Genomic DNA, 13078 nt, shown 5'->3' on the forward strand with positions numbered 1-13078 from the left:
CAGGCCATCCCCTGGCACTAAGGCGAGAGCAGGCGGCGCCCCTCCAGCGAAAATATGAAAACATTCCAACCATCCCAGGTTTGTTTAAAAATCTCCTGTTTATCCTGTGCCGTAAGGATCAAGTCCTCCATCTTTTTAATGTCCTCTACTTTCCTGACCCAGTGAGCAATAGAAGGGGGGGAACTGTTCTTCCAATAAAGCGGGATACAGGACTTTGCAGCATTTAGTAAATGCCGCAGGATGGACTTTCTGTATTGCTTAATGGGGACCTGTGAGAGGTGCAGGAGAAAGAAAGCCGCCTCATCCGGGAGCGGGAATTCCACAAATTGCTGTGTAATGCGCCTGACTTCTCTCCAGAAATCAGTCAACCTTGGGCAGGACCAAAATATATGAAGCAGAGTGCCTTCTTCCTCACCGCATCGCCAGCATCTGTCAGAGGTAGCGGGGAAGCACTTATGTAGCTTAGATGGTGTCAAGTACCACCTGGTGAGAAGTTTAAAGTTTGTCTCCTGAATCCTGGTGCATAGCGAGGACTTGAGAGCGAGGGTAACAATGCGCTGTCTTTGCGCCGGGGAAAATGAGCAGTTAAGATCTCTCTCCCACCTGGACAGACATGGTAAATGTGGATGCTCCGGAAGTGTGTTCAGGAGTGTATATGTCTGAGAGAGGATGTGGGCCAAGGGGCCATCACTTGTACAGAGAGCCTCAAAGTCCGTCAGGTGGCGGTCGAAATCTTTGGGATTGGGGATAGAATGGAGGAAGTGATGCAGTTGCACCGCTCTCCAGAAAGGTAGCTGAAACTTTCCCGCAGGATCGGTCAGAATTGAGATGGATGGCCACCTACCGTCGCTAACAAATTTAGACGCATGGTCCAAATTGGAACTTTTGAGCAGATCGTATTCTCGGGCGGAAATTCCCGGCTCAAATCTCGGATGTCCAAGGATAGGGAACAAGGGGGAAGTCAGAGATGTCAGTACATTTTGGGCAGCAATCCGGTGACAGACTTTCAAAGAAGCCCCTATAGTAGGGTGCGACTTCAACGCCTTGGGCAAATCTTTGTAGCACCACAGGGCACTTTTCAAGGGAATGCAGGAGTAAGACTGTTCTAATTGCACCCACTGCTTAGTCAGACGGTTACAATTCCAATCTAACACACGCCCCATGTGAGAGGCCTGGTAATAGCGTCGTAGATCAGGGAGAGCCAACCCTCCCTGCTGTTTGGCTAGAGTCAATTGCGATCGCTTAAGACGAGGTTTTTTGTGTGCCCATATAAACTGAGTAAGTAGGGACTGAACCCGTTTAAAGAATGGGACCGGGATCTGGATTGGGAGAGCCTGGAAAAGATAGGTAAATTTGGGAAGTATATTCATTTTAATGAGATTGCATCTCCCGAACCATGAATGAAAGCCGGAGCTCCATTTTTGGAGGAGAGCGCGCACCCTAACAACCAGGGGGGGGAAATTCATCGCAAACGTATGTGTTATATCGGGCGGGATCTGTGTACCCAGGTATGTCAGGGCCGTGTGAGTCCACCTAAAGCGGAAGGTAGACTGCATATCTAGTAGCGTCTGCGGTGATACAGCCACCCCCATGGCCTCCGATTTCGAAAAATTAATCTTGAGGTGGGAGAGCCTTCCGTAAAGCTGGAACTCTCGAAGGAGACTTGGCAGGGAGATTCTGGGGTTCGTTAATGAAAACAGCATGTCGTCAGCATAAGCCGAAATCTTACACTCGGTGCTGCCCATAGGGAGTCCCGTTACGTCAGGGTTTCGCCGAACAGTAGAAAGAAAGGGTTCCAAGGACAGCGCGAAGAGAAGGGGAGACAAAGGGCACCCCTGTCTGGTCCCATTCCTAATGTCGAGAGATGCCGAGAGCACTCCATTCGCCTTTACCTGAGCCGAGGGACGGGAGTATATATTACGAATCCAGGTCAACATTCGTCCCCTTAGGCCTATGTGTTGGAGGACCGAGAATAAAAACGTCCAATCAACCCGATCAAAGGCCTTCTCAGCATCCGTACACACGAAGAGACAGGGAGTCCCAGATGATTTGGCTTTATGCACCAGGTTAAGGACTTTAACAGTATTGTCCCGGGCCTCCCTAGAGGGGATAAAGCCTACTTGGTCGACGTGTATGAGAGACTGCAGGTGCCGCGCCAAACGCGTGGCGAGGATTTTGGAAAATAGCTTCAGATCCAGGTTTAGGAGGGAAATAGGTCGATAGCTCCCACACAGGCCTGGGTCCTTGCCCTCTTTGGGGATCAATGAAATATGGGCTCTAAGGGTATCCCTCGGAAAGTCCCCTCCCGAGCCCAGAGCATTAAAAAACTGCACCAAATGCGGGCCGAGGGTAGGCAAAAAGGTCTTATAGTATTGTGCGGTGTAACCGTCCGGACCCGGGGCCTTACCTACTTTCAACGAGCCTACTGCCCGTTGCACCTCTTCCAATGTGATCGGGTCCTCCAGACCCTCCCGTGTCTCCACCGAAAGGGTCGGTAGACCGGAACTGATCACATACCTATCTATTTCCTCCAGACTGGACCCGGAGTCGGGCAAATTATAAAGATCATGGTAGAATTTCCCGAAAGTATCAGCTATCTGAGTTGGGGTAGAGACCCTCTGACCCTTCCCATCTACCAGCTGCGGAATATAGGAGGCAGACTTCAATTCCCGAACCGACCGAGCCAACAACTTCCCACATTTGTCCCCCGATTCATAGGACAATTTCCGACAGAACTGGAGTGCCGCCTTCGCTTTGTAGTGAAGTAGGTCAGTGATCTGAGCCCGCAGCACCCCCAGTTCATTCTCCAGAAGCTGCGTGGGAGCATGCTTGTGCCTCGCCTCAGTAGTGGCAAGCTCAGAAAGAAGCTTGGTCAGCCGCTCATTCCGCTCTCGTTTGATTCGAGCCCCATGCTTGATCAGGACCCCGCGGAGAACCGCTTTATGGGCCTCCCAGACCGTCCCCGGGTCGCAATCCTGCGTTTCGTTTTCCCGAAAGTACAGGTCAATTGACCTGGTAACATCTGCCAAAACCTCCGGGATTTGAAGGAGGCTCTCGTTGAGGCGCCAAAACAAAGACCGGGGGGAGGGATTCTTCGTGAGGGCGTAAGTAAGAGCCACTGGAGCATGGTCGGACCAAGTGATATGGCCGATGGCGGTAGAGTCCACCAGGTGTAGTTGATCATGAGGGATCAAAAATAAATCTATCCTCGAGTAGGACTTGTGGGGGGGGGAGTAAAAAGAATAATCCCTTTCCCCCGAGTGTTGCAGGCGCCATACGTCAACCAGCTGGTCCTGTAGAAGGTACCTGGTTATCTGCTTTCTGATAGAAACCGGCACTGAGGAGCACGAGGCAGACGTATCAACCTGAGGTGTAAGAGGGATGTTAAAATCCCCACCCAGTATCAACTGACCCTCCCGAAAGTCCCTCAAACAATCAAAAGCAGCCCTAAAAAACACATGCTGCTGAACATTGGGGGCATATATCGTAGCGAAGGTAAATAGTACTTCCCCTATGCGGCCCTTAAGAAAGAGAAAGCGGCCCTCCGGGTCTACCCGGGACTCCAGAAACACCCAGGGGAGTTTGCTGGAGATCAAAATGGAGACCCCCTTGGTCTTAGCCGAGGGGTTAGTGGAGTGGTAGACATGAGGAAAAAATCTCGACTGGAGAAAGGGGAGGTTCGTCTTTTTAAAATGTGTTTCCTGGATAAAGGCCACATCAGTGCAGGATTTCTTCAGTTCTCGCTGGAGAATACGCCGCTTTTCAGGGGAGTTCAGCCCCTTGACATTAAAGGAGGTGAATTTAATAAGGTCCGCCATTGCGCCCTTGAGATATAGAGATGGGCGCCCAGAAAAAAACACGCCAGGCAAAACCCAGGTAGATATCGCGTGACTGATAGACCAGGGGGAAAAAGAGTGGGGGGGGAAGAAAACAGATGGAAAATATTAAGGACAGTACCCCACAGCCCGTGGGAGAAAGAAAGTAGAGAAGTCCGCACTAAAAGCTCGAACAAGAGAGAGAAAGAAAAGAAAGTAACAAGAGAGAAAAAAAAGAAAAGAAAATATAAAATCACTAAACTAGCAAAAAGTTGCTATAACGCATACCAGCAGTATACTGGGTTTAAAGCGTCGTCCTATTTGGAGCGTAAGGTGGACAAGTCGGAGAGAGACTCCCGGGACTCGTCCCCCCCTACTCCCAGCCATAAAAGGAACATCGTCTTGAAACGGCATACATGTGACAGGCAAACAATGAAAGGCACACAGAGGTACATGAGGGAAGAAAAAAAACAAAAAAAAACACATATATAAATAATAAATGACAAACGTGAACTCAACAGCTCTAAAGGGTCCCCCGACCCGCCCCAAAACATAGACACGCCCGGGGGAGCCTAACACAACCCAGGGTCCCACCCGTGGGAGTGACCTCCACCCCCCCCCCCCGCTCCAAATCCCCAAGTCCCGAGAACCCAAAAAAGAAAATACATATATGTACCTATACATGCAGTGCACCCCCACTTATAGCATTCTGTAGCATCTCCGAGGGGGGGGGGGGAAGAAGGGGAGCCGGAGAGAAACAGAGAGGAGGGTGGGAGGGAAGAAAGAGGATGGGAAGAAGGGGGGGGAGAGTGAAAGGCAGAAAGAGACCAGATGAAGGGGAAAGAAGGGGGAGGGAGAGGTGAATAAGGGATGGAGGGGGGGGGGGGGGGTAGGGAGGGAGAAGAAAGTGCAGGGGGGAGGAGGGAAGAGCGGAAAAGGGTAAAAAAAAGGGGGAGGGGTATTGAGGGAAAAAATAAAATAAAAAAAATAAAATAAAAAAAGAGCAAGGAAGGTAAACAGTCACCCCCGGAGAACACTCATGTGGTCATCCACGGTCTCATAACACCGCAGCTTGATAACCAAACAAACCACGAAAGGGCATACCCCCCCCCCCCCCCCAGGTGTCCCTCAGCATAGTAGCAGGATAGAGTCACCGTCCCGGGACCAATCCAGCAAAGTTCCTTCAGCTCCGTGGTCAAAGGTCAGTGCGGGGTGCACGGAGGGAGGCATGATATCGCCCAAAGGCAGTACCCGTAAAGCATGGCAGCGAACAGGAGGGGCGCCAGCGCCGTGCGGATTCAGGCGTTACAGTCTGCGATCCCCTGCCGTCTCCGAAAACTGCGGGTGGTCACATCAAGAAGGGTAAAGCAGGGGCCCGAGGACAACCCGCAATAGTTACCGACTCACCAGGGCTAAGCAAAAGGGCCCGCAGGCACATCCGATCGGAAAGAGGTGCAGAGCTGCCCCCCAACAACCAGACAGATCCGTCCCCAGTCCAGCTATAGTCCTCCTGCCTCATGATCCCGGGTCAGGCTGGGGGGCAGGGCACCCCACAAACATTCAGGGGAGACCCCAGGAAGGAGTCCGGCGTCAATTGGAGTGGAACCAGATCCATGTAAGCTTAAGGGTAACCGGTAGAACTCCCCTGGGGAACCAGCCAGCACAAATGGTACAGGTCAGATAGGGGGTGCGGGGTTAAAGAGTGTACCTCCCACTTCACAATCCAAAGGCAACGTGGAGCGCACAGCGGGCGGCAGACAATCCTCCCAATAGGCAGAGCTGACCCCAGAAGCAAGACCGGCATCTATCAGAGTGAAGCCGAAGTTCGTGTCCAGTCGCCCAAACTCCCGGGGGGGTCCCGCCAGTCGCGGAGGGGGGGCACAAGAGATGGGTGGGAAATGGGGGCTAGCAAACAGCCAACTCAGGAGCCAGTTAGAGTAGGAAGGGGGCAAACAGTCACGTCAGGCTAGAGGAGAACGCAGAGCAGTCCCCCAGTTACTCACGGCGGGCGTCTCTGGAAGCGGAACGCCGTCTCCCTCCTGGTCTCCTGTGGCGGCGGGGAAGCGGGCCCTGCAGCTGAAGGACACCTGATCTGCCGGGCGGGCGAGGTAGTAGCTGCAGCCAATCCTGAATCACGATCGGATCCACGGCCAGAAACTGGAAGAGTGCTGGGAGATCTGACGGTCCCTGGAGTGTAAAGGAAGATGACTCCTTCCGGAACGTGACCGAGAGGGGATATCCCCACCGGTAAGTGTATCCACGCTGTCTTGCCAGTTCCAGCAGGGGACGGAGCAGTGCCCTGCGCTTCAGGGTAGCCCTAGAGAGGTCCGGCAAAATCAGGATCCGAGCACCATCCAACTCCACCTCGCCATGTTCCCAGGCCCGGCGAAGTATAAGTTCCCTCTGTACATAGCGGTGGAATCGGCAAACTACATCACGCGGCCGCGCCGGGTCCGCGGATCTCGGTCCCAGAGTTCTATGAACTCTATCGAGCTCGACGGACATCTCCGGGTCTGCCGCTATGACACGGAAAATGTTCAGCACTATGTCCCCCAGGTTCTCTGCAGCTGAGGATTCCGGAATGCCACGGAGCCGCACATTGGAACGACGGCTCCGGTCCTCAATGTCCTCTATGTGCAGCTGGAGAGAAACTGCCGCATCACGGTGCCGGTCCCCTGCCTGTTCCAGGGCTAGCACCCGGCCCTCTAAGGAGGAGACTGAGGTCTCCCCCGTGTGCACGCGCTCTGCCAGGCTGGAAACCTCTCCCCTCACCTCCTGGATATCCCGACGATGGGTCTCCTCGAGGCGGAGGATCAGCGCCTCTATGTCATTCCGTGTGGGCAGCGCCTGTAGAAGCGCTCGGATGTCCTGGTCCACATCTGCCGGCGCAGCGGGGCTTCCCGCCGACATCTCACCACCGGGTGGGTCTGGAGGTTCTGGGCAGCCACTGGGTAGAGAGTCCGAGCCGGGGGAGCCAGGGAGATCCTCCCGGTGCTGATCCGCCCGCGATGTGCCACGTGTAGGGCCCCGCGAGGCCGGGGCTCTGGCGCTCGGGTCCTGGATCTTCTTAAAAAAGCGTCTAATCTCACTGGGGTTTTTGGAGGCAGAGCTCCCCCTGGCTAAGGCTCTGGTCTTGTGCCTTTTGGTCGGCAGCATGCCGGGATTATGGTGCAGTAGGCCGGGAAAGGGGGTCCGAGGCCGGGAGCCCAACAAAAACGTGTCTTTACTCCGCCATGTCCAGGCCACGCCCTGTTGATTTACTTCTATGCTTTGTGTCGTTGTCCTGTTGCAACACCCATCTTCTGTTGAGCTTCAGCTGGTGGACAGATGGCCTTAAGTTCTCCTGCAAAATGTCTTGATAAACTTGGGAATTCATTTTTCCTTTGGTGATAGCAATCCGTCTAGGCCCTGATGCAGAAAAATAGCCTCAAACCATGATGCCCCCACCACCATACTTCACAGTTGGGATGAGGTTTTGGGGTTGGTGTGATGTGCCTCTTTTTCTCCACACAGGGTGTTGTGTGTTTCTTCCAAACAATTCAACTTTGGTTTCATCTGTCCACAGAATATTTTGCCAGTATTGCTGTGGAACATCCAAGTGCTCTTGTGCAAACTGTAAATGTGCAGCAATGTTTTTTTTGGACAGCAGTGGCTTCCTTTGTGGCATTCTCCCATGAAATCCATTCTTGTTTAGTGTATTACGTATCGTAGATTTACTAACAGGGATGTTAGCATATGCCAGAGACATTCGTAAGTCTTTAGCTGACACTCTAGGATTCTTCTTCACCTCATTGAGCAGTCTGCGCTCTGCTCTTGCAGTCATCTTTACAGGACGGCCACTCCTAGGGAGAGTAGCAGCAGTGCTGAACGTTTTTCCATTTATAGACAATTTGTCTTACCGTGGACTGATGAACAGCAAGGCTTTTGGAGATACTTTTATAACCCTTTCCAGCTTTATGCAAGTCAATAATTCTTAATCGTAGGTCTTCTGAGAGCTCTTTTGTGTGAGGCATCATTCACATCAGGCAATGCTTCTTGTGAAAAGCAAATCCAGAGCTGGTGTGTGTTTTTTTATAGGGTCCGGCAGCTGTAACCAACACCTCCATTCTCATCTCATTGATTGGATTCCAGTAGGCTGACATTTCACTCCAATTAGCTGTTGGAGATCTCTTTAGTCTATGGGGTTCACATACTTTTTCCACCTGCACTGTGAATTTTTACATGGTGTGTTCAATAAAAACATGGTAACATTTAATTCTTTGTGTGTTATTAGTTTATGCAGACTTTGATTGTCTATTATTGTGACTTAGATGAAGATCAGATCACATTTTATGACCAATTTGTGCAGAAATCTATATCATTCCAAAAGGGTTCACATACTTTTTTTTGCAACTGTATATTACTTATTATTTTATGGCCATTACACATCCATTTTAAATGTCTTTTTGGGTCTTGAATTCAACCTCTGAGATGTGTTGAAGAAGGCAAAGTTTTGACTAAATTTATATTTTTTCAGCAGGAATCATCAGATTAAGATTGATCCTTAAAGTGGTTGTAAACCCACAAAAAAAGAAAAAAAAAAACCTGCAAGACAAAGCCATATTGAGCTAGTATGCATAGCATACTTTATACCTTTATGATACTAATACTAATGAGCCACATGACACCAGGGAGGGAAAATGGCTAATTGAGCCCAATTTGGACATTTTCACTTAGGGGTGTACTCACTTTTGTTTAGAGGTCATATGATGGAGCTCTCCGAAGACTGTCCTCATGTCTATGAAAGATTTAATTACCATGACATCCATTCTGCCCATGTACAAGATGGATACTGGGTGTTCTATGAGGAGCCCAACTACAGAGGACGTCAATATTACCTGAGACCTGGAGAGTACAGGAGATACACTGACTGGGGAGCAACTAACCCCAGAATTGGATCTTTCAGGCGTGTCCAGCACAGTTATTAAAAATTATGTAAACATTGTATTTTCAGTACTTGCAATAAATGAATTATATCATAATATAGATATGTCATAAATCATATGTTTATTTAAATCAATTGACAATTACATTAAATCGGTAACTAAAGAAAAGTAAAGTGTTATAATTCAAATGCTGGCAGCTTTCATATATCTATTTCCCAAAGATAGCCTCTGGATATGATGCTGAGCATGTGCACTCAACTTCTTTGGTCAACCATGGCAAGGCCTGTTCTGAGTGGAACCTGTCCTGTTAAACCACTGTATGGTCTTGGCCATGGTGCTGCAGCTCAGTTTCAGTTTCTTGGCAGTCTTCTTATAGCCTAGGTCATCTTTATGTAGACCAAGAATTATTTTTTTAAGATCCTTAGATTTCTTTGCCATGAGGTCCCATGTTGAACTTCCAGTGATTAGTATGGGAGAGTGAGAGCATTATGATACTATACTATTATGATACTATTATGATACATTATGATACTAATACCTTTATGATACTAATACTAATGAGCCACATGACACCAGGGAGGGAAAATGGCTAATTGAGCCCAATTTGGACATTTTCACTTAGGGGTGTACTCACTTTTGCCAGTGGTTTAGACATTAATGACTGTGTGTTGAGTTATTTTGAGGGGACAGCAAATTTGCACTGTTATACAAGCTGTACACTCACTACTTTATATTGTAGCAAAGTCTAATTTCTTCAGTGTTCTCACATGAAAAGATATAATAAAATATTTCCAAAAATGTGAGGGGTGTACTCACTTTTGTGAGATACTGTATCTAAACAGAAATGATGAGTTACTGCTTCAACAACATTAGTCTGCTGATCCTAAACTGTGACAAAGATATTAATAGATGGCAATTAGCCAGTTAAGTATATAAACAGACATCACAACAATGCTCTTATTACTGAACTGAGTTCCTGCACATTCAATACAATATTGTTTTTTGCATGGTTGCTCATACCTTACATTCATGAAGGGAATGATTATTTCTCATTTTAGGGATCTATAATGTTTTGTAATTCAATTTTTTAAAATATAAATCTACTAATGCTTCAAATGTTTTGTAATATTACCGTTATCTATGTGAACAGAAAAATAAATTGCTATGAATGAGCTCAGTATTTTTAAGATAGATGCAGGCATTGCTTTTCACTTTTCGTAGGTTAGTAGTAAAAGTGTAACATCCAAAATGGCATAGACTGAGAATCACATGAAATGTGAAAGTATTTTCTGAGAAACTGCACAAAGTTCTATTATCTGCTTAGGCTTTGTTTAACAAAGCACAACCCACATTGTAAGCATTTCTAAACAATAGTAACAAATACAGAAAAGTCTCACAAACAATAAGGGACAAAGGTTCTATACATTTTTTTAAGTTGACAGAAAACAAACTTTGCAGACATCATCATCACGAATAGTTTAAAAGGACCTCACCATCTGCAGTGCAACATTAACTGGACTGAAACAGAGCAAACATCAAAATGGTTAAGGTATGGTATTAGCAAGATTTTAATGCTATCCTGTATCAATTACCTTTTTCAAAAGTCTACAGAAGATAACATGTAATTTATTTTACACATAAATTACATTTGATCCATTATTCCCAGAACATGAATTCACATGTACCTTGCTTTTTCTAGATCATCTTCTACGAGGACAGGAACTTCCAGGGACGCTCCTATGAGTGTGACTCTGACTGTTCAGATTTGTCTTCATACTTCAGTCGTTGTAACTCCATCCGGGTGGAAAATGGAAACTGGATCCTGTATGAGTTCCCCAATTACAGAGGACACCAGTACTTCCTAAAGAGAGGGGAATATCCTGATTTCCAGCAATGGATGGGATACAATGATTCCGTCAGATCCTGCCGCTTGACTCCACAGGTATGAATAATAATCACGTTTCTAGTCACAGTACTCCACAACTGTATACTATACCAATACCACACAGTGTCCTATAGATATGTTACATGTGAAGCCTGAGATGTAGCTCCAACTATTCCCTCTCACAGATTTTTGTGTGAAGTTGTAACTCATTCAAACCCCCTCCCCTCCACCCATAAAAAAAAGTTTAACCACAGTAACAAAGTTAGACCCACTTTACAAATATGGTTATGGTCTCTCCATTTATTCCCTTAATATAACATAATTCTATAAATGGGCAATAATTATTTGTAGTCATATGGGGTTTCTTTTAACCCCTTCTTGTTTTTCATTAATGAAGGATCAATGTAACTGCACATAAAAGCAACTGTTTCTGTAGATCTACTTTACACCATTGACAAGCATAAGTAATTTTCTTCGTATCTTCACAAAATAGGACTTCTATATTCCAATGTGTTCAACAAAGATGTCAAAGCATATATTGCCAGCATACTTGGTGATATATGCTTTGAGTTATGTTGACTTGTGTTCCTAGCTGGTAGTTACTACAGGACCCACCTGTTTCAAGCCATTTTCCAGGAATATTTGTGATCTGAATCTTCTTTTTGATCTGTTTAATGAATAGGTATATGCTTGCTAGTGTCATACTATGTTCATTTCAAACTACAACTACTACACTACAATTTATTACACAGATTTGTTTCTTGTTTCTTTTTGATGCCTAAGGCTATAATATACTTTATGTTAACTTATTTTATAAGGATTACATTTTTTTTAAATTGTATTAAAATCCTCATTAATTCAGTTTAGTGTACTTTTTTAATAAAGCATCGTGGACCATTCACAATCAGAATCTATGAGAAAGAAGACTTTAGAGGTCATATGATGGAGCTCTCCGAAGACTGTCCTCATGTCTATGAAAGATTCAATTACCATGACATCCATTCTGCCCATGTACAAGATGGATACTGGGTGTTCTATGAGGAGCCCAACTACAGAGGACGTCAATATTACCTGAGACCTGGAGAGTACAGGAGATACACTGACTGGGGAGCAACTAACCCCAGAATTGGATCTTTCAGGCGTGTCCAGCACAGTTATTAAAAATTATGTAAACATTGTATTTTCAGTACTTGCAATAAATGAATTATATCATAATATAGATATGTCATAAAGCATATGTTTATTTAAATCAATTGACAATTACATAAAATCGGTAACTAAAGTAAAGTGTTATAATTCAAATTATCAGATACAATAATGCTTATTGCATCTGAATGCTTATTGCTTCTTATAATTATATCATTATATGCTCCTTGAGCTAAAGAAATGATAGTAATATGCACATACTAAAGCTCCCCACAGACAGATTGAAATTCAACTGCTTCAGCAGGAACTGGCCAAATTTTGATCCATCTATGGACAGACTGGTTGTACTGAAGTCGACCTATCAATCGATTTCAGTACAACCAGCCTGTCGGGTTTTTGTAATACAATTACTGCCGCTGTCTATAGCTGGCAACATTAATCATTGTATTTGGATGGTGGGAAACCTCCTGCTATCAGAATAAAATAACTCAGAAAATTGCTTAATGTATAGCCAAGCCTTAGAGTTATACAGTAAGATAGCATTTAACTGTTCTACTTATCCAATACCCAACAGCTGTCATTTTTGAGAAAGCTATGAAAAAAAGTAGACAAGTGTTTGTACTTATATGTGGCGATTTTAATACTGTACCCAAGCTCTGAACCATGCTAAAAACGTTATATCTTCCTCCAGCTTATACGATGTCTGGAGATGCCAACAACAGGGAAAGATTTCACCTTTTTTCACATTTTTAGTTAACCTATTCAAGAATTGACTTAATGCTGACAGATAAATTATTACTGCAGTGGTTCTAAGTCTGAGATTTATGACATAACATGGTCTGACCATGCTCCTATCTTTGTAACGGTGGAGGGAGCCTGTGATGGAGGCTTTCATTATATGTGGCGTGATGACACCCATTTACTATTACAGCCAGCAACAGTGAATAAAATATCCAAAGAATTAAAGGAATATTTTACCATCAATGAACCATCTGTTGGGGACCCTTACATTTTATGGAATACTCATAAAGCACATATAAGAGGTCATCTCATTAAACTGAGTGTTGTTGCAAAAAGGCAGAGGTCACAGCAGATAGATACACTTCTTGCCACTATAGAAATTTTAGAATTAATACCATCTCCGAAATATTAGCTCTCAATTAATGCAAGCCAGGCACAATCTCTGCACTCTGTTGTTTTCATATCACAACTGCCACCTTACAAATTTTTCCAAAACTTCAAAAAAGGTGGTATATCCTTTACGACTTTACAAAAGCTAAATTATACAACCCACAGGAAATCACAAA

At 45.7% G+C, this 13078-nt stretch overlaps 1 protein-coding gene across 1 annotated transcript; it reads left to right on the forward strand.

The window, feature by feature from the left end:
* The first annotated feature begins 10135 nt into the window (after positions 1–10135).
* LOC143924283 (gamma-crystallin-1-like) lies at positions 10136–11840 on the forward strand. Its single transcript, XM_077448487.1, has 3 exons — positions 10136–10289; positions 10440–10682; positions 11511–11840. Exons 1-3 carry the CDS (start codon positions 10281–10283, stop codon positions 11784–11786), a joined length of 528 nt encoding a protein of 175 aa, XP_077304613.1. The 5' UTR covers positions 10136–10280; the 3' UTR covers positions 11787–11840.
* Positions 11841–13078: the final 1238 nt, after the last annotated feature.

This window comes from Lithobates pipiens, unplaced genomic scaffold, assembly GCF_037356315.1.
Source record: "Lithobates pipiens isolate NorthernLeopardFrog02 unplaced genomic scaffold, aLitPip1_a1.2 Scaffold_22, whole genome shotgun sequence".
NCBI lineage: Eukaryota > Metazoa > Chordata > Amphibia > Anura > Ranidae > Lithobates > Lithobates pipiens.